The sequence below is a fragment of the Panthera uncia genome, chromosome C2 (assembly GCF_023721935.1).
Source record: "Panthera uncia isolate 11264 chromosome C2, Puncia_PCG_1.0, whole genome shotgun sequence".
Classification (NCBI taxonomy): domain Eukaryota; kingdom Metazoa; phylum Chordata; class Mammalia; order Carnivora; family Felidae; genus Panthera; species Panthera uncia.
In genome coordinates this window covers 40,769,145-40,791,278 of record NC_064810.1, presented here as the reverse complement: position 1 = coordinate 40,791,278, position 22,134 = coordinate 40,769,145, and the positions used below count along the sequence as shown (strand labels likewise).

Here is a 22,134-nt window from a genome sequence, read left to right as displayed (position 1 = left end):
AAAAGAAAGGTAAAACAAGACAGATTATACTTGGATTTCTAGGCCAATCCCTTCATATGATGGACAGCGATTTTTGACCAGAAGAAATGAAGGAATTTGTCTGTGATCACCAGAGTAAGTGGATGACAGAAGTGATTCTGTCCCAGGCTGAGGACAGAAATCTTTTCATTACATTGGATAGTCTCTAAGATGTCATCCTTCTCTGCAGAAATGAGTGGTCCTTCAATGGGACATCTATATAAAAGTAAGTTCTTTTTCTTTTCAATAATGTTATTTAGTTGTCATTTTTTTTTAATGGGATGGCAACTGTGAAACTGCCAGATTAATATCAAACACCTAGAAAGTCCTACAGATGAGGATTGGCTTCCCCTCCCTTTGTATTTTTTTATCAGACTTAATTCACAGAAAAATATTAATTTATTCATTATTATAAATATGAGCTATTTTATAAATAGAAACTTAAAAAGAACATCAGTTTGTTTTTGCTATAGGGGTTTTAGTGTGACAATTGACCAAAGTTGACTAGTATCTGAGATAACAGTAGGTAGTAATGTGAATGTCTTCATTTTGAAAAATGTGTTGAGGTTATGTAAGAAGATGCAGTGTTTTTAGGAAATCATACACTAAAGTAGGTAGGAGCAAAGGGGCACATCCTATGCAATTCACTTCCAAGAAGTTCAGAAGTAGGGGCACCAGGGTGGCTCAGTCGATTGAGCATCCGACTTCGGCTCAGGTTATGACCCTGTGGCTCGTGGGTTCGAGCCCCATGTCAGGCTCTGTGCTGACAGCTCAGAGCCTCGAGCCTGCTTCGGATTCTGTGTCTCCCTGTCTCTCTATCCCTCACCCATGTATAACTCTCTCTCTCTTTCTCTCAAAATAAATAAACATTAAAAAATTAAAAAAAAGAGAAGAAATAAATAGAAATAAATAATAGAAATACAGAGAAATAAATAATAGAAATAAGTAATATCTATACAGAAAAGGAGATGGGGGAGAGAACGATAAAAGAAACATGGCAAAATGTTAATTTTTAAGGAATCTGGATAAAAGTGTACACACATAATGTATACTACAATACTATTTTGTGACATCTGTAATATTTTCATACACATGAACAAATCATATCTTATGATAGAAACTGTACACATACATGCAGAATTTTAGCAGGGTAAACTGAAAGAGGAGGGAATCTGCTGTTCACTCTAGGTAAAGTACTGGGTCGGGATAATGTTCATAGGAAAAAAGAAGTTTAAATGGAACTAGAAAAAAATATTTAGAATGTGCATGCCTGTATAAAAGAAAAAATCAAGATTGAGGAGATACTGAAAAGGAGATAACTAGAGCAATACCCAGAGAATGGAGGGGCACCTCTTTCAACAGACACAAATTGAGAGAAACATGACAGCATTTACCTAAGTGTCAAACTAAAGTTAGTTAGTCCAATTGTTCTGGGACTGATGATACTTCAATGCCAATAATCTGGCAATCAGGAATCCAAGTAGAAAGAGGCCAAAACCCCTGAATCTTATTTTTTTTTGGGGGGGGGTAAATTTATGGCTCAAAAGTTTAAAAATGCCATGTTAGACTTGAAAATAATAATGGCAGATAACATTAATACTCATATAAATCCAATGATGTTACTGATTTTACTCTTTTGTTATAATTCATTCATATGCTAAAAATTTTATTTATTTAAAAAATTGTTTTAACATTTATTTTATTTATTTTAACTTTTTTTAATGCTTATTTATTTTTGAGAGAGAGAAACAGAGAGTGAGTGGGGGAGGAACAGAGAGAGAGAGAGACAGAATCCGAAGTAGGTTCCAGGCTCTGAGCTGTCAGCACAGAGCCTGACACAGGGCTCAAACTCACAAACCGTGAGATCATGACTGGAGCAGAAGTTGGACACTTAACCAAATGAGCCACTCAGGCACCCCTAACATTTATTTATTTTTTAGAGACAGAGAGAGACAGAGTGTGAGCAGGGGAGGAGGAGAGAGAGGGAGACACAGAATCTGAAGCAGCCTCCAGGCTCTAAGCTGTTTGTTACCACAGTTTGATGCGGGGCTCCAACTCTGAACTGTGAGACCATGACCTGAGCTGAAGTTGGATGCTCGATCGACTGAGTCACCCAGGTGCCCCTAAGAATTGCTTTATTAACTTATTCCCCGCTCTTTTTTTTTTTAAGCTTGGTCATTTATTTTGAGAAGGTGACGGGGGAGAGAATCCTAAGCAGGCTCTGTGCTGTCAACGTGGAGCCTAATGCGAGGCTTGAACTCATGAACGGTAGGATTATGATCTGAGCTGAAATCAAGAGTCTGATGCTTAACTGACTGAGCCACCCAGGTGCCACCCACCCCACCATCCTTTTCAATATTACCTCTTAAAACACAAATCTAGTGAAGTTACTCTGCCACTCAAAATGGGTATCTTTCTCCAACATCCTATTATCTAACACTCAGGTTGGTTGGCTTTCCTTTACTATCCAACCTGATTTCTTGTTACCCCTGAACAAGATCAATTTCCTCCTCTCAACCTAGCCTTGTTGTTCCTCAGGGAGCTCAGCTCCAATACTATGCTATACGTATTTCTTTTTCTTTATATCTATCTGGTTTATTTCTATTTTTCATCTATTTGTATCTATTTGTATCTATTATACATCTGACTCTTCTCCAAAGGTTTCCCAAAAATCCTTAACTGTGACATCTTAACTCATTTCATTGTTTAGTGTCTTAAGTAAATTTATTTATTTCATATATATTGTTTTTAATTCTATACTTAGATGGTAAATTCCTGCATGGCTCGGGCATATATGACATGCACATAAAAGAGACACTCAAATGTATTTGTTGATCCATTAACACTTTTTATATACATCTCAGTGGATTTTACTTCCTACTCTTTTTTATCTTAGAATCTCAACATAATTAAAAGATGACTATTAAAGTTAATCATATCACTTATTTATAAATGTTATAACCAGGAATGTAAAAAATTAACACTGAGTACAGAGAAAAAGGCATGAGGATTCAAAACAATTGAAAGGAAAAATCAAGAGTACGTGACAACTTCTTAAATGTAGAAAATGAAGCAAAGATGTTTCTAAATGTTAGATTAGAATCTGGCAAACTGGGGAAATGATGGTTGTCTTAGTAGAGAGGGGAAAAAATAAGGAAAGAAAGCTATTTGAGAGAGAATGTGTTTTAATTTTTGAATTATGGAAATTTCCATTAAAAATCACTTATTCATTCAGTAGACACTTGAGTGATTACAAGGTGTTAGAAGGCCTTGTTGTCTTTGTTCTATGTCCAAAAAAATATAAATGTGAACATGAGACAAGGTCTATGGTCTTGTGAAGTTTATATTCTTCCTAACAATTTAACATAGAGACACAAAGAGGAAATTATTCCTGATTTCCAGGAAGTGACTTGCTATCGAATGAGGGCAGATATCAAACCATGAATGAAGAACAAAAGGAGAGGCATGGATTACTCTGTGAAAAAAAATCGAATCTTAGATTGAAAATCAGGAAAAAAATAGGATGAAACCTTGATGAGTCAAACCATTTATAATGCACACACACACTTTTGTGTGTGTTGTTATTGCTGCTGCTGTTATTTGATTATTTGTAACTTCCTCTAAGATGAAGGAACACCTATACAACACAAAAGGCAAGGGAAAAAAGCCAGGAGAGGGAATGTTGAAGATGCTAGAAGGGGAGGACATTTGCTTGAGAGCACATTCTATTAAGACTCAGGAATCAGTGGGAGTTAGCAAGTACAGAGGGGGAGGCAGGAATTAGATTTAAAGAAACTGTGGAGGGGGTGGGTAGAGAGTAGCATTTTCCCTCTGAACCTTGAAGGTCTTGATAAGTGAGGACAGTGTAAGAGGAAAAACACACTCTGATATGCCTCCTCTAATCTCAATACTTAACTCACAGAACACTTCGCTTTTGGTTACCAAATGTGTGGGGATTTCCCCACACCAAGCAATTCTGACCCATAAGCTGGGTATCCTACAAGGAATTCAGTTCTGATACTATCTACCTGGAATTAGCATTGAAGCCCAGAGTTAGGGGCCCAGTCCCACAAGGCCCCCCTGCCCTCTTTTTAGCTGCTAATCACAAGTTCAAGTTGTTATCTATAATGCTGTCCCACCAGCTGAAATCAGAGATTCCCACTACCTCCTTCTTGGGTCCAATTAGTTTGCTACAGTAGCTCATAGAACTCAGGAAAACATTTGCTTACTAGATGACCAGCTTATTATAAAAAGATACAACCCGAGGGCACCTGGGTGGCTCTGACTTCGGCTCAGGTGATGATCTTGCAGCTGGTGAGTTTGAGCCCCGCATCAGGCTCTGTGTTGACAGCTCAGAGCCTGGACCCTGCTTCAGATTCTGGGTCTCCCTCTCTCTCTCTCTCTGCCCTCTCCCGCTCAAGCTGTCTCTCTCTGTCTCTCAAAAATAAATAAACATTAAAAAAAATTAAAAAAAAAAAAAGATACAACCCGAGAACAGCCAGATGGAAGAGATGTACAGGGCAAGGTATCCGGGAAGAGGCACAGAGCTCCCACCCTCTCTTCAGGCACGTCACGTACCAGCACCTTTATGTGTTCGCTAACCCCAAAGCTTTCTGAACCCCATCCTTTGGGCTTTTAAGGAGACTTCATTGTGTAGGCAAGATTGATTAAATCATCACCAGCCTCCTCTCCCTACTCCTGGGCTTGGGGCTGGGGGATAAGGGAGCTGAAAGTTTCAACTTTCTAATCACGGGGTTTGGTTCCCCCAGCAACCAGACCCCATCCTTAGGGTTTTCCAAAAGTTGATTCATTAACATAAACACAGGTGTGGTTGAGTGGGGGTTGTTATGAATTACAAAATAGACCTTTATTACTCTTATCACTTAGGAAATTCCAAGGGTTTTAGGAGACATGCACCCTGAACTGGAACCAAAACCAAATATATTATTTCTTATTATAAATCACAATATCACAGAGGGAAAATCATCTGTGGAGAATGAGGGCATGAAGGATGAAGCTAGGTCTGCGGAAGAGTAGAGATGATAAGGAAGATCTCTTGCAGAACGCCCCTAAGTAACCCCGTGATAGATGGCAGAGAAGCAAGAACCAAGTTTACTAGGGATGGCATAAGTTAGAGTAAATGTTCCAGCAAAGCCCCTCTCTGTCTCCAAGGCAGCGTTTATTTTTGTAGCTACATGGCATGAATCATAGGATGACAGAAAGAATATGAGGATAGAAGTTGGGAATGGCATTGGAGTTGGGAGACATAAATGAAAGTTTGATCTCTTTGATGAAATGTTAGAAAAACCTCTGGGATCTCAGTTTCTCCAGCTATAAAATGGGGATGGGGTGGACCTCAAAACTGAAAGCCCCTAAGGTCTCTGTTAGTGCTCCCTATTTTAGTCTGGGATCATTACATGCTATAGGATAGTGAAAAGGGGGCAGATTCTATGATGGAGGTTGAGAATAAGCAGACTGATATTTCACTAGTGGAATGATTGTTTCCAGAAGTGAAAGGTAAATACACTCATGCAAGTACAAAAACAGGAAGTAACAATTTACACTAAGTTATAACTTTACAGATTTTTGCTTTGCAATTTGCAGTTCTTTCTGGATAAGTTTGACTGATAGATTCACAGATAGATACAATCTTTATGGAGAGACCATGATTTTGATCGCACTGGCATACCTTGCAAAAGTATTGAACTAACATCCGAACTTACAACATAATCCCCTACAGTTTAGAAGGTGCCTTATCACGTGGTCATCACATGGCTTTCACAATGCAATCAAGAGAAAAATCAACAAACTCAATCTCACAAACGAAATTCAAAGGGACACGTTTCACCTTCTCCCTTTATATCCTTGTCAAAGATAGAGAGACTAGGAGGAATTTAAACACCATGGCATCATATCTGTCACAGCCATATCTTTTTAGTAGGTAGAGAGCTCATTTTTCAAGGCTACCAGTCCATTAACCTTCACAAGAACAAAAATAAAGCAAAACAAAGAAACACTCCCTGGAGAAATGGCATCGCTCCTAATCTTGCTTATATATCTTACTGTGGGGATTTGAAGATGGAACAAAGCCCTCTAGCACCCCAGGCACACAAAACGATACAGATGCCCTGAAATAAATATACAAATGCCTGTGGTGCATCGTGTAGACAAATTTGTGATTATTTTTTTAAATGATAGTGGGGTTAGAGAGAGTAACTGATATCATCCCTGCTGAATCTGTCTTACCCTGTGATTTGTAACTGGGAGGGCCGAAGCGTCAACCCCATTTATTTTTTAATGTCTTGGCCTGTTCTTGTTTGCCCTTACCTAGATTCATTCAGTGTGTATATCTGGAACTATTAGTTTCCTGATAAATGCATTGTCAGAAAGCCAGAGGCCAATGATAACATAGGAAAGAAGGAGCTCTTGCTTGTTTTTATACGTTTTTGTTTGACTTGGGAGATAATTATAACCCAGATTGATGCTCCTATTTTAAACAAGGTAGTAAATCAGCATGAAATATAGGATTGGGGAAAGCCATTTGCCACATAATTATAATTTCTTAAAATTCCCGTGTTCACTGAATATGAGAAGCTATAATCATGCAATATATAGCAATGACATTACTCATCTTTTTCTCTCATGGAAGACAGTTACATAAACTGAAGTTACGAATTTTTAAATATTATTAGTTACAAAGTTTAAATACCATTAACTGAAGCAAAGCAAAAGCATATGTTGTTTGGTCTGAGACCTAGCTTCCAGTGGGGGAAAAAACACAGATTCGGTAAGCAAGATTTAAAAAATGATTCAGCACACTTCACTTAAAAGTCCTGTCTTTTCCACAGATAAAGTTTATATATCACCATGAGACAATGTAAAAGTGTAAGACTTTCATCAATATAGGAGACCAGAAGCAAAGTAGGACCAAAAGAGGGATTTGGAATCAGAAAGAGACAGGTGAACGTGGACTCTGGCAGGGGTTATACACAAAATACCTATCAATGACATAACAGGGATAAGGACCCCTCAAGAAGGAGGTGTTCCAGTGCAAAGCTCTGAAGATCCCCCTCTTACGCCAGCATTTATCTTTCGGATGCTAGATTACAGGCAAGGATTATGGAGCTAAGATACTGGGTTTTGGGGGCTACCCAGGATACCTGAGAAATGAGCCGATACAGATGTATCTGCCTAACTCCCTTGCAGAAGTAGTTGGAACTACTCTGAACTAGTATAACCAGCAAAGTCATACTGGTGCATACTTACTGAACATTAGCCCTGGGTGACATCTCTTAACTGTGTGCCTTTGGTAGTTTAAGGATCTTCCTGAGCCAGCCACGTGAGAGAAACAAAAGTGGTGTTTTTAGCTGGTTTTTTTGGCTGCTGTTCTAAGACCGCTTTCAGCTAAAGAGAGAATTCAGACCTCTCTCTTTCCCTTTCCCTATGGCATCCAGTACACCTTCCACTCAGGGCGAAGGGCGAGTCCCAGGAGACAGCAGAGGGGCTTCGGCAGTTTAAGCCAAATGCAGCTAAGAGGCAGAGTCGCCTCTCAACCCTGACTTCTGGCTCAGGGGTGAGCCCACCTGGGAGCAGACAAGAGAAACCGGTCCTTGTTGAAGCATTCTCAGGACGTATCATGTCTCTTCCTTTTCTCCCATTTTGGCTCCGTTATTTATTTGTGCATAAAGGATGCAATGATATTTCTGTCTTGAACTGCTTGGAATGTAGTATCCCTAATTATGATACCGCACAGCAACAATTATGTACAATAAACACCTATCAGCTTAACTTCGCACAGCCTTTGTTGGCTACAAAAGAAAACTCTTACTCATTCATCACAGTTATCAATGATGGAAACATTGTGATCACCTTATTTCAAAGGGGCATCACTGATATGTCCCTTGCGTATACTGTGTAGAGTAACCCTTCCACATGTTTCAGAGAATCACAACTAAAGTCTCATCAGTAATTCTGGACACTACACTGTTGAAAAAAAAAAAGCCATACTAAAAAAATCGTAAGAATTATCAGAGAATAAGAAAACACATAGAAGATTTAAGGGGTGATTAAAAGAACAAGATTTACTAACAGTGAAGAAAAGAGAAATATTGTGGATGTAAGATAAAGAAAGGTGAGAAGTTTGCTTGTTGTTTCATTTTTCCATTCCATATTAAAGGGCCTTTGTTTACAACCTGCCAATGTAGTGTTTTGTTTTAATTGGGAAAAGATTGTCAGCAGGAAATATAGAAGATATAAAAGTAATTTATATTTGCAAACATTTTTAGGTCAGTGATTCCAACTGTTCTCTATCAAGACCTCTTTTCACCATGCTTCTCCACAAATTCCCTACTTTGAATTTTTAAATACAAATTATATCTATATTTGATAGATATAAATAAATATAGATATAAATAAATATACATAGATATAAATAAAAATAAAATTTTATTTAAAATGGATGTATTTTCTTATTTTTAATTAATCAGAATTATCTGTATCTGAGCTGTAATACTTAGAGCTTCAGAGGAACATAAAGCAACAGAATAACTATATAAAAATATGATATAATTATAACTAAGGTAAAGATATTTTGTAGTTTTAGGTATCCTATATAACCTTCTGCAAACTAAGGTTCAATGTCTGTTGAGTTCTTTGGAATATCAAAATGTTTCAAGGAGCCCCACAAGAACCATCTGCAGAGCCGCGGTTATTTAAATATTCCAAATTGAAAAACAAGGGATTAAACTAGCTTAAAATCATCTAATAAATATGACTTATTCCTACTTGAAGAATTAAATTGAGGTATTGAACGTAGCATAACTGCTTAAACGTGACAGAAGAGAACATTCTGGGACTCTTTCAAACCTTTGCCTTCCCCACTCTTTTTTTGCACACTCTGTCAAAATCATGACTTGGCTCTGAGATGGCGGGAGCAGAAAGCATCGAGCACGTACTCACCAGCCTGGTTGGTTGTGATGCTGACTGCAGCGAACTGTCTTGGTGGTGAGCTCAGCTCCGACACCCCGTTAATGGCATCGATCTCAAAGGTGTAGTTAGTATGTGCCAGGAGGTCTGTCACTGTCACTGTGGTGTTGGTGAGTCCGAACTGTCGAGGGAGGAAGCGGACATTTGGGCTGCATGGCTCACACTGTTTTACATTCCACCCACATTTTTTACATATGATGTTGAAGGTAACATCTTTCCGGCCTCCTGTGTCCAGGGGCCAACTCCAGTCCAGGATGACCGAGGTCTCGTTTATGTTAGAGATAACATTTCTTGGTGCAGATGGAGGTCCTGCAAAGTAGTTCAACAAAGATTAATGAGCCTCACTTCTGTTTTCTACTACAAGGGAAATAGATAATTTACAATGGAACTGAAAGAGGTAAATAACCATCTTGTCTCTATTATATACTTTTAATTCGTCCTTAGAGGATCCATGAGATTATAGACACATGGCTTCAAGAGCACTATCGTCCCCAAGCCATGGGCGGGGGAGTTTTGACTCAAAGTTGAAGATACATTCACGAAGTCCAATGAGGGAATTTACTACTAAATTCAATGCCCTTGTGAATAGTTATGAAAACTTTACTATTAGTTTTATAAATCTTAGTCCTTTTTCCCTATGACCTATGACCTACATGTAACGTGAGGGAATAGAAATGTAAAAACACAAATCCCATGACTATAACCTCCCCTATTCTGTCAAATGTAATACAGGATCTAAACCAAGATACAGAAAACTTTCTTTCTTTCTGGGGGTCCTGTTGCAGGAAGTGCTTTAAAAACTAATTCATTTTGCGTGATAAATGTTGCATTTGTGGTGAGCCAGCATGGAGAGTGAAGCAGAGAAAGCTTTCAATTTGCACACGGATAACGGAAGGAAATGGGCTAAATGCTTTAAAAAAAGAAGAAAGAAGCACAATAACCAGAAGGAAAAAAAAAAAACACAAAATAAAAGAAACATGGAGGCATGGGTTGCAGCAAAACTACTCACGGGTACAAGCCATGGATGGAGGGTCTTTGTCTGCTCGGAAGTACTTATTCTCACACCTGCAGTTCACTGAACCATCTTCGTGGGTAGAACTGTGCGGCGGGCACTTGGCACATTTCACATTACCATCCGAAGCCTTGTAGAAACCTGGTCGGCAAGCTACAAACAAAATCACTCGTTTAAGATTCGGTGATAATTTTGAAAGCGTATTTTTCAAAACACGTAAAACAGATTTCAGAATGTTAGGGGAAGAATTCATTAGGAATAAAAAAAAAATCCATTTTTTTTCCTTCCAGAATTTACAGAAGCAAATAATGTGACCCAGTGTAGTTTCTCCACATATATACATTTGAATTCGCACCAAATGTTAAAGGGAAAAAAAAAACCCTGAAGATTTAGATTATTTTGGCACTAGAGTGTGATGAAATTTCCAGCTCATGTTTTCACAGCTTTGCTTGGCATTGAACTATTTGTGGAGAAAAATACAGCAAAGCCATGTCATCATGTAGCCATTCCCTTTTAAAACATGATGCAATGTGTACATTATCTGCGTGCAGTTAGCACTACATTACACACTCACTCTCTTTCTAATTGATTTCTGTGTATATGGCTCCCTCCCCACAAATTGTAAGCAACTGAAAGGAAGAAATCATGGCTTCCTTGTTTTAAGATTCTTGATGCATCGGTTCTCATGAGCTTTTTTTTTTTTTCTGCCTTGACAGTGTCGTTCCAGTACTGTAACTTCTACAGCCTTGGCCTACACTGAAGGTTTTTAAAAATTTCCTTGTCTGTCTTTCAGAAACATAGTGACATATAATTTCTATTTAAACTGATCAACTTGTAAATAATTACTAGATTAAAGCTTTCTAAATAACTGTCTTCCTCTTCTTTCTTTCTGGCCATCTCTGAATGACATGTTTTGTTGAGCTCCACGAACCAGTCATGAAATATTGATTTCAGATGCCCATTTAGTATTCTTTATATATTTATTGCTTTTACAGAAATACACCTCTACTGTATTGCTTTTCTTTAATCTGATGTAAAATTCAAAATGCTGTAATGGTTTATGTGATCTATTTTCAGAATTACATGGAGAACTGAAATCATAGTGAAAATCCTAGCAAGAAGTCTCTTGACATTGTTTTGAGGATTAAAATCAGAGTCCAGGGGCACTTGGGTGGCTCCGTAGATTAAGTGGCCGACTTTGGCTCAGGTCATGATCTCATGGTTTGTGAGTTTGAGCCCCGCGTTGGGCCCTGTGCTGACAGCTCAGAGCCTGGAGCCTGCTTTGGATTCTGTGTTTCCCTCTCTCTCCGCCCCTCCCCTGCTTGCACTCTTTCTCTCTTTCAAAAATAAATAAAAATTTTTTAAAAAATTAAAAATAAATAAATAAATAAAATCAGCGTCCACATTTTTTAGGTTTCCTACAGAGTATCTCTGGAAGTCAATGATTTCTTAAATCTCTAAAACTCAATTTCAATGCTATGTTGAGATGTGATGGTTTAAAGCACTTATGTGTAAAATATGCCCTGTAGGTGATCTGAATCCCAGAATTTTCCTATGTCAGCTTCATATTGTGAATAACAGGTTATTTGCATTCAAGTAAAGCCTATGTGAGCAAATCTTAACTTTTATAATCCTTAAATGCATTTTGAAAGGTAACACCTTATATCCATAACAGTGTATCTTCCTACTGAATGTTTCTTGAAAAATACACTGTCAAGGGAAATAGTACCAAGATAAACAATTAGAATAACTTAAAATGATAGCAATCATTAATCTAGTCTTGCTGTTTTATAGTTTCTATCAAGAATGGCCACTCTAAGACTATCTTACATTAAATGGAACAACTTTTGGTGCCACGTTGAGAGCCACTCGGATAAATTCTATTGCCCTGACCAAACATGGAGTAGGCTCATAAACTTTTGATCATTCTTCCTAAGCATTGGTTAGAAACTTCCACTCATATCTCATGTCATATCGCCTCTAGGGGAAATGATATAAAGTATAAACAAACTAAGCACTTAACTTCTGGTTTCAATTTAGCTCAATGAGTGCCTTTAAGTTTGCAAGATGGCAATGCTCAAGTGTTTAAAAGATTGAGTTGCACTGTTCCAGTGTATTTTGTTTTTTGGTTGCTTGTAAGTTTATCTGTATGTTTTTATTTGAGGTTTTTATGGTTTTTACAACATTTAGCATAAAGGTATTCACTAAACAATCACTTTTTGTCAATATTATAAATGGCTATACTCTGTGATATTTAAAGAAAAGGCAAGTCATACAATCATTTCTTAGCTACAGCACAGGACTTGTAATAATAACTTGAAAGTAGCTACAGTCAATAAACCTTTAAGTTAAGAATGTGACACAAACTAGTAACTAGACTTTATCTAAATGATTAAATAACCTTAGATATAATAATAGTAAAAGATAGGTAGACACACATACATTCTGCTTAATAAATATCTGTTAATCATTTACTCTTCTTCAGGCTTTTTGTTAGCCTTGAAGATACAAATGTCCCTAGTTCTGTCCACCTTAAAAGGGCCCTTGCGATTGAAATTGAAAGTGGGCACCAGACATTTGACACAGGCCCCAAGGAGCAAACATTCCATTCTGATTGAGCTGTTGGAGGAAATACAGAGAAGGAATTTCACTTGAGAAAGATCATGAAAGGATAGCAAAAGGCCTGTAAGTAGCATAATTAAATACACAAATAGATCAACAGGAAAAGACAAGCAGTTAAGTAGAGGAACTTGATGGGTACTGTTGGTTGCATACTAAACACCTAAATCTGCTTTCTGCTTGCTCACAGAATTTTGATTTTGTTCAGAATCACACTCTGCCAAGTCCTCCCTTACCCAGACGTAATTGCAAATAGTTATGGATGGCCAGAGTGATAGCCCAAAGATGGGCAAAGAGATACAAACAGTAATCTGACGAAAGCCATTAAAATATCTTTTTTTTTCCTAAGAAGATGGTCCAAATGTAACAGAAGCCATTCTACCTATATAATTCCAGCATTGATTCTTGGCATAATGGTTTACATGTGACAATAAGTTAAAGGCCAAGAAAATTAGATGTGTAATCTGCACTTGCTGATTCAGCTAGCACCTCTCTCAATATTTCTTAGAATGTCAGAAGAATAACACCCTATTTGTGTAGCTCTCCATGGGCAAGTTTTTTTTATCACTACAGCAGAAAGTATTTCCAAAGGATCTAAGACAAGCAGAGAATGCAGTTGAGAGGTACTAAATAGAATTATAGACTAATGGAGCTAAGAAGGTCCTAATAAATCACACTGGCCAGTCTGTGCCTTATATGTCTGAGGACCCAGAGCTCCAGGACTTTGGATGACACACAGGGACAGCCTCTACTCTGTATCTTCCAGCACCTGGTAGCTTGCTGATAGGCTTTACCTATCCAATTTGTTGATATTTATCAAGTTTCAACTATATGCAGAATACAATGATAGATTATATAACAACACCCTAAATTCTGTAGACATCTTTACTCTTTCTGAAAAGCTTTCATATGTACCGTCTCAACTGAATCTCACAGCAGTTGTGTCAAAATCACTGGAACAGATATTACTCTACTAATTTTACAGAATGGACAATTAGAGCATACACAGAAAAAGTAGCATCTCCAAGATAACAAAGAATTTGTGGTATAATCTGAAAGAGAAGGAGCACCTGGGTGGCTCAGTGGGTTAAGCATCTGACTCTTGGTTTTGGCTCAGTTTATAATCTCACTGTTGGGAGACTGAGCCCTGTGTTGGGTTCCATGCTGAGTGTGGAGCCTGATTGGGATTCGCCCTCTCTCTCCCTATCTCTCTGCCCCCTCCTGCTCACCTCCCCCCCCCGTCTCTGAAAATAAATAAACACTTAATAACATGTAAGAGATTTTTTGGCTTTTAATTTTATATAGATTGCTTATTGAAAGCAAATTATTCTCTAGAACCATGAATTATTTTTCTAAAATTCTAAGCTGCTGTTATGACACTGAAGAATTGTCATCTAAAACTTATTTAATTAAATGAATGTCAAGTCTTTTGTCATCTACTCCTAGTAAGAAACTATTTCAGAAAGGGTAATGTTTTCTCGCCTTTCTCTAGGATTTTCTATTTGACATTTAACATTATTACGGGAAGATGGGTAAGTGTGTTTTTGCTTGAAGAACCGAGTCTGCCAACCTCAGGAACAGCACGACCCGCTACCTATAGGAGACATACAAGTACATTTTTCCTTCTTGCTACAAGCAGGATCTTTAAATCTTTTACCAAAATTGTTCAAAAAAATTTGAGAATATGACTGAATAATTTATATCCAGTAGTAAAATTACACTGTTAGGGAACACTCTCTTTAAATGCATATGGAGAAATTCTTTACATAAAGTACTTACTTTTGAATTTTTCCCAGTAAATAATCTCCTTTCCTTGAAGCAGATTTGTGCTTAAATACCTATCTATCTATTGTACTTTGTTCGTCTTTCAAAAAAATCCTCCTGAGTGAATGTGAAATTTTACCTCTAAGGGGCATAAATACTTGTATTTTAGTATCTTGCTTTGAGTGGTAAAAGCAATGACTGTAATTTCAAAGAACTTCCTTTATCCTTGAATGTAAAACTAGTGATAAAGCAATCTGCACATTTCTTTCACTTAAGTATTATTTCAGAGACTGAAAGGTTCAGCATATAAAAAATCAGGTAAAGGAATAGAAAGTAATGTTTCTCTCTTACTCATGGGAAATCTTAGTCAATTTACTATAGAATATCAAGGAAAAAAAACAGGCAAAAAGAGGAGTGATTCAGATATATACAGTTTTAAGGTTTTTTAAAAAATGTTTATTCATTTTTGAGAGAGAAAGAGAGAGACAGAGTGTGAGTGGGGTGGTGATGGCGGGGGGGTGGGGTGGACAGAGAGAGGGAGACAGAGAATCCAAAGCAGGCTCAGGCTCTGAGCTGTCAGCACAGAGCCTGACACAGGCTGGAACTCACAAGCCATGAGATCATGACCTAGGCTGAAGTCAGATGCTTAACTGACTGAACCACCCAGGTGCTCTTAAGTTTTAAAATAACAACAACAATAATAATAATAATAATAATAATATGCTAAATAGTTAAGATCTTCCCTGGTGCAAGCCAGCTACTAAAGCAATACTTAAGTAAGATAGGTATACACATATTCAAAACCTGCTGCCAAAATGACAGAATTCTGATTTACAGATTTCTTCAGGTAACCTAGGTTATAATTTTATCAGTGTTTGACTGATAAGAACACTGGTAAAACTATTTACAGATTTCAGTCTTGGGGTGGGCAAACCAAGAAGTACCTCAACAGTTTAATACTGTTTGGAGGCAAACTGCCGCCCTTGTTTTTGTGTTCCCATAAATGTTTTATTCCCTTCCTGTAATGAAGATTTTCGAAGTAGTTAAGTGTGGCAGGAACTCTCATCTTTGATTTTGTGTTGGTAAATAAAAGGAGGATGATCCATGAATATAAATTAATAGCCATTAAAAGCCAGAGGTATCACTTCCTCAAACCTTACTGGATATCACCATGGATTTACTAAATAATGAGACTTGTTCAGATAGTGTTTGGGTTTTGTTTATCGATATTCCTCTAACACATATGTGTTAATCTCCAAAATGACCAAGACACTTTATTGTGTCTGGTCCTACAGTGATAGAAGTTATAATCTTAGCTTTAAAAAGCTCGATTCTATATGGCACGGTTATTTTAGAAATGGATCTCCTCCCTTGAAAGTGTAATTGCTAAGACAATTTTTTTTTTAAAGTTTTTTGTTAACGTTTATTTATTTTTGAGACAGAGAGAGACAGAGCATGAACAGGGGAGGGGCAGAGAGAGAGGGAGACACAGAATTGGAGACAGGCTCCAGGCTCTGAGCTGTCAGCACAGAGCCCGATGCGGGGCTCGAACTCACGGACCATGAGATCATGACCTGAGCTGAAGTCGGACGCTTAACCGACCAAGCCACCCAGGCGCCCCGCTAAGACAATTTTCAATACACTTTAGTGTTACCTTCGCCAAGAAATTCTTCAGTTTCTCTTCTTTTTAACCCAACACATTAAGTTGTTTTCAGCATCTTATAGGAAGAGCTCTGGACTAGGTAGTAGGAAATGCAAGTTTTGATGTAATCTTTTCTCCTAAATAGGTGTTATCTCAAAGTCACTGTCCAGGTGTATTCAAATTTTAATGAGGGCTTTGGGAAAGTGACTTCCTCTTCTAGAAATAAGTCTGAAGTTCCATTTTTTAGTCACTATGTGTTCCTAGGTTAGACTCTGAGCAATCCAGAGACAGTTACTTCCTATTCATTTTGTACGCCCAGCGTCTAGCTCAATGTCTAGCACCTAGCAGTTGATAAGATGCGTTTTTGAAGTGAATGAGACCTTGCAATCAGTTATCCTCTCTATGCTTCTAATTTTTCATTTATTGGATGCTGGACATTGGCTAGCTTACCTCTAACAACTCTTCAGGTTGACACTGAACGGTTAATACTTTGTGTACCAAAATTAGTAGGATTCTTACAACTTTCTAAGTAGAAAGACAAAATAAATACTGCATATCAAAGTATCTTCACTTTCATCACTGCTTTAAGGGTTAAAATTGGCCACTGAAATTATAAAACCATATAGGGTAACAAGACAAAGGAGGTTCTCTTCTAACTTTAAAGAAATATACTTGAAAAAGAAATGACAGGTTTTTGCTCTTTTCAGTGTTTTTTCTGTGTCAGAGCAGAATGTATTCAAAGGATGTACTGATTTCATGATTGAATGCATTGAAAAATAAATTGACCACCAGATAATTCCCTGTTTTATAGTTTCAGCTTCACCAATAGCACATAAGTCTATATTTGATTTTATGTACATTTCAGATAGAGTAGGATGTTTAAAAGTTGGGGAATCTTATGGCAATGCATAAAAATATTGATATTAATTATTCTCTTTAATTTTGTAAGATGATGTGTTTTCTTTTTCTTTTTTAATGACAAGGGAAATGAGCACACTATTGAAAACACAATTCAAGAGAATACATTTCTCTTCTGTTAATCTGTAGTGAGGTTTTACTTGTCTTTTCCTTGCTAGTCTAGATTTTAGTTCCCTTATTTTAAGTGCTGAGTTACTGAGAATAAACCCCAAAACTTTTTGAAAAACCCCAAGATAGGCCACAGTGGAACAAAAATGAGAAAGCCCCTGCCAAATGTTAATTTGCTATTGAGAAACACTAAAAATGTGAATAATATAATAGAAGGAAGCCAAAATAATACCAATTTTTAGTGAATGAGTTAAAAATATTTTGGGAATCTGCTGATTCCATATTTATGAAGAAGTAACAATAAAACAGGAACTAAATATTGCAGGCTAATAGGGGGGGTAAAATAACAAACTATCAGCTTTGGAAAATAACAAAGAAAAAGTATGAAATAGAGAGTATTATGTGCACTGTGTATACAATAAATAATAATTACAAAAAAAGCTTCAAGATAGAATCTTGGCCTTATTCCCAAATTACATAGCACACTTTCCTCTAAGTCCTAATTGATGGGTTTGAGCCAGGCTGATACTGAGAATGGGTCAAGTTACCATAGTGAAAGGGAAACCAATGCACTTAGTAAACCATGGTGGCTACTGTTGAAAGAAAGTAGACAGCCTTTCAATTGCAAAGTGAATTTTGTCTCCAGTTGACTAATGTGGTTGACTTTTAAGAGAAAACATGGTCCTAATTAAGGGTTAAAAGGCTCATTTCAATTTGAATTAACTTTAAATTAAAAAATAAAGCTGTTGGTAAATAGGTCCCTTTTAGTATTCAGACTTTAGCTCCATATACACAGGGCTATATTATCAATTCCCAGCCATAAACACAAACTAATGACCAGAACCAGCACTGACTAAACAGATGATTTCCTGGCCTTGCAATTCCAGGCCTGACAGGGTCTATTTGCCGGTACAAGGTCAAAGCAACTGTTTATTCCCAAAATGAGCTGCACTCCACAATCTTACAGGAACTCTATTCTTTGCCATTTGAATAGAGGTACAATGCTTTGAGGCAAGGCCCAGGCATTTCAATACACTGGAAGTGGCAACGTTCAGTCATTAAACCCTGCCTGCAATGTGCAGCATTTACAAAGTGATCAAGTGTTTCCTTCTTCTGTTCCTTCCACTGTTCAATAAAAAAGGCCTAAGGCAAAATGCCACCATACCATTAAACACAACAGAATCAATCACAATCTAGTGTGGCTCAAAGATAGCCGAGTAACAAGACTTTATTGTGTTTGTTGTTGTTCCATCAGATTTAGCAAGACAGGTGCCAGTAAAACTGAAATATGTCCAATAATACGCTCACCACAAAGAGAATACTAAAACAGCCCCCGATCCTAAGGATGTTGTTGTGTTCTGCCGGCTTTTCAGTTGCCCTCCACCTTCAAGGAAGAGCTGTGTTTCCTAAGAGTTGCACTAGCTGAGTTTTCTATCCTTAATTATCAATGGCCAGAGAACAAGTCCCATGAACTAAGTTTACAAATTCACAGGAAGATGTATGTAACGAATAGGTAAATACTAAAAAAGGGGGAAAGGGGGGGATATGAAAGACAAAACCATGTTTATGGCCCTAAAATGCATAGGGCCCAAATCTATACTCAGGTATACTGAGAGACAGCCTGTTCTTTCGGAACAGTGCCAGAAGTGTTCTTCAGACCTGAAGAGCAGTGGGATGTCTAAGAAAACTATTTCTAGGAAGGGGTTTTGGAGGAGGTAAGTCACCTCTATGTTTCAGTAGGCCCTACAACAGAATAGGATCTTCCCGGCTGCACTGGAACCATAGCTAGAGCATGGAGAGGTCACCACTCCAATATTTACCATTATATACAAATTTAGGAAAAATAAACACATGAAGTTATTTCAGGAAAATAGAATTTCCAAAATAGATTTGAAATCACCCAGAGTAGGAGTTTGAGACATAAGTCACGAGCTTTAGGCTCACGTCAGGAAAGTAAGAAACTAACTATGCATACTACATGTGTGGCTTGGATTTATACATCAAAAGCACACTCTCACTCACAAATGCACACACACGTACACACACACACTCTCACCACGGTTTTTACTAGTTCTTGTTTCTATTCTACTGCTCTGTTCCCTTTTTCTTCTCTTTTCTTTAAAAAAATGCAACATGGGAGAAATTATTGTCGACTGTGAATGTTGGCAGCTTCACTAATGTGAATTTCACATTTCAAAAAAAATTTTTTAATGTTTAATTTTTGACAGAGAGAGAGAGTACAAGCTGGGGAGGGGCAGAGAGAGAGAGAGAGACTCAGAATCTGAAGCAGGCTTCAGTCTCTGGGTTGTCAGCTCAGAGTCCTACGCAGGACTCGAAGTCACTAACCATGAGATCATGACCTGAGCTGAAGTCGGACGCTTAACTGACTGAGCCACCCAGGCACCCCAGTGAATTTCACATTTTTTATCTCAAGTAACTATATCTCATTTAGGAACATTTATACAGAAAACAATACAATTTTTTTAAATCCTGAATTTAAAGGGAACCTATAAAAAGTAGAAAACTCAGAGGAAAAACAAAACAAAACAAAATTCTGTGAATGCTATAAGACATGACACAAAAATATTTGCCCTGTTAGTTATATCATTAACTATACACTCTCCAAAAGAGATCACCATATAGAATTTTGAGAAATGGTGATATCATTATATTGTATCAGAGGTCCTTTAGACTTGCTTTACTTTTTAGGTTAGTTTATTTTAAAATCGCGTCCGTTTTTTTCCTGAGGAAACACCTCTGCAACTTTCAAATTTATACTTCAACACATCTTATAATCTATCAGCTTTCCATTCCATTTTTATTTTGTGAAATTTATTAAAATGACTGACAATATTGTGGCCAAGTAATGGATTTATGGGGCGCCTGGATGGCTCAGTTGGTTAAGCCTCTGACTCTTGATTTTGGCTCAGATCATGATCTCATGGTTAATGAGATCGAATCCCGCATTGAGCACTGCACTGACAGAGTGGAGCTTGCTTGGGATTCTGTCTCTGCTTCTCTCTCTGCCCCTCCCTTGCTCACTCTCTGTCTCTCAAAATAAATAAATAAACTTTAAAAACAAGTGAGGGATTTAAAATAAACCAGTAATGTGTCATTTATATGTTAGGTATTCAGTTTATGATCACAAAATATTATCAACTAGAAGTGTGCAATTTAAAAGTATTCAATATTTGCTTTGAATTCAATATTTACAAATGGCTAATATTTGTAAGGTAACATAGAAGAAAAAATGAATTCGTGTAATTCTAGGGTTTCTTTCTTCACTTCATTTTTATGTTTAAAGTAAATATTTGTTCCAAGATAAAAACAGATTTCTACTCAGCATATTCTGAAATTTCATTCCCTAGGTGGGTAAGAATGGACTTCTCAAGAAAACACGAAAAGTAAATAGATGACCATAAACAGATGCCCATGGGATCAACAACACTATTAGCCAAGTAAGTGTTTCATAAAAATTTCAACCAATCATCTATTTTGAAACTGTTTAGGAAAGACATGAATGTACATAACTGTATAGGACAGCATGTCTATATATTTGAATTTTACATAAAATTAATTCCATCCTATTCAAGAAAAAAATACTTTTTGCATAAGAATACGAAGTTTTCAAAGAAAAAAAGGGCACTATAAGATTTGACATATGTACATCTATTCTAATATGTATGTCAAAAATACAAAATCTCTCTCCCTACTCCCTAATTAAGGTAGAAATAAACTTCTCAAAATATAGGGAAGAATCTCATAGGCAGGAGACAGAGCAATAGATAATAGTATTTAATGGCATTATGAAAATAAAAAGAATAGGCCTGAATTCCTTAAAGTGGTTACTTTTGGGGGCACCTGGGTGGCTCAGCCAGTTAAGTGTCTGAAATTGGCTCAGGTCATGATCTCACGCTCTGTGAGCTGGAGCCCCATATGGAGCTCTGTGCTGATGGCTCAGAGCCTGGAGCCTGCTTCAGATTCTGTGTCTCCCTCTCTCTCTGCCCTCCCCTGCTCATGCTCTGTCTGTCTGTCTCTCTCTCAAAAGTGAATAAAAATTAAAAAAAAATTAAAGTGGTTAATTTCTAAATATAGGCACAACCCTTTTTTTCAGCATTGTTAACACTATATTATCCTAGAACTTTACATGCAACTTGGGAGATAGATGCATTGAATAAACAGGATAAGAAGATTAAATTACCTTACATTCATCTAAGAGGAAGAGAGAATTAAAGGGCAGAGAGAATTGGAGAAAGAAAAGAAAATATTACAGAGGAAATATTAAACCACATTACTTATAGCTGGCAAACATGTATCACCTTTCTAGCACAAATAACTCAGACATATTAGAAGTTTGGAACATAAGGATGAATGAAGAACAAAAGTGGGAGGATGTCTGCCATTTTCATTCACTCTATTTGATCATTTTACAGAGTTTCAGATTTGGTCACCTATGCTTAGAGTTGCCACCCTTGAAGTGAGTGGGTAGTGGGGAGATAATGAGAGACAGAGAAGGCGGGGGGAGAGAAGGAAGGAGAAAGGGGTCCGCATGCAGGAGTGTGTATGTGTGTGTGTGTTTGTAATTAAAACCACTGACAAGATTTTGCAAGTATTTCTTCAATCCAGAGATCGATATATTCCACCTACTCTTTGGAGTTACTATTTAAAAGTGTGTTGATTGACTTGAGAATTCATTTAGGATAATTGTCTTCTTATATTCTGCAAATTTAGGGGTTTTGGTTTCGGACACGAGGATAGAGAGGTGAGGGATTGGACGGGGGATGGGACATTAAGTCACATCTTAACCCAGCAGCCTTTGAAAACTCAGGCATACATTACATTGTATGTAAATGATGAATCACTAAACTACATCTGAAACTAACTTTACACTGTATGTTAACTAACTGGAATTTAAATAAAGATGGGAAAAAAAGAAAAAGACGAAAGAAAGAAAATCGATGCAGATTGCATTATCAGTTTGCAGCACCTACCCCAGATCTATCTACTTGAAGAGAGAGTTTGCACCTCTGAGTAATACAACAAATGCCTTACCGAAAATCTCCATGTC

At 37.3% G+C, this 22,134-nt stretch overlaps 1 protein-coding gene across 1 annotated transcript in view; it reads right to left on the bottom strand.

Annotated features, from left to right (window-relative positions):
- Positions 1 to 22,134, bottom strand: part of EPHA3 (EPH receptor A3) — a 353,619-nt gene that overhangs the window by 121,085 nt on the left and 210,400 nt on the right. Inside the window, exons 4-5 of the mRNA XM_049628031.1 lie at positions 10,013 to 10,168; positions 8,977 to 9,312 (exon numbers count right to left, since the gene is read on the bottom strand). Coding sequence (XP_049483988.1) covers positions 8,977 to 9,312; positions 10,013 to 10,168 — 492 coding nt within the window. The remainder of the gene's footprint in view (positions 1 to 8,976; positions 9,313 to 10,012; positions 10,169 to 22,134) is intronic.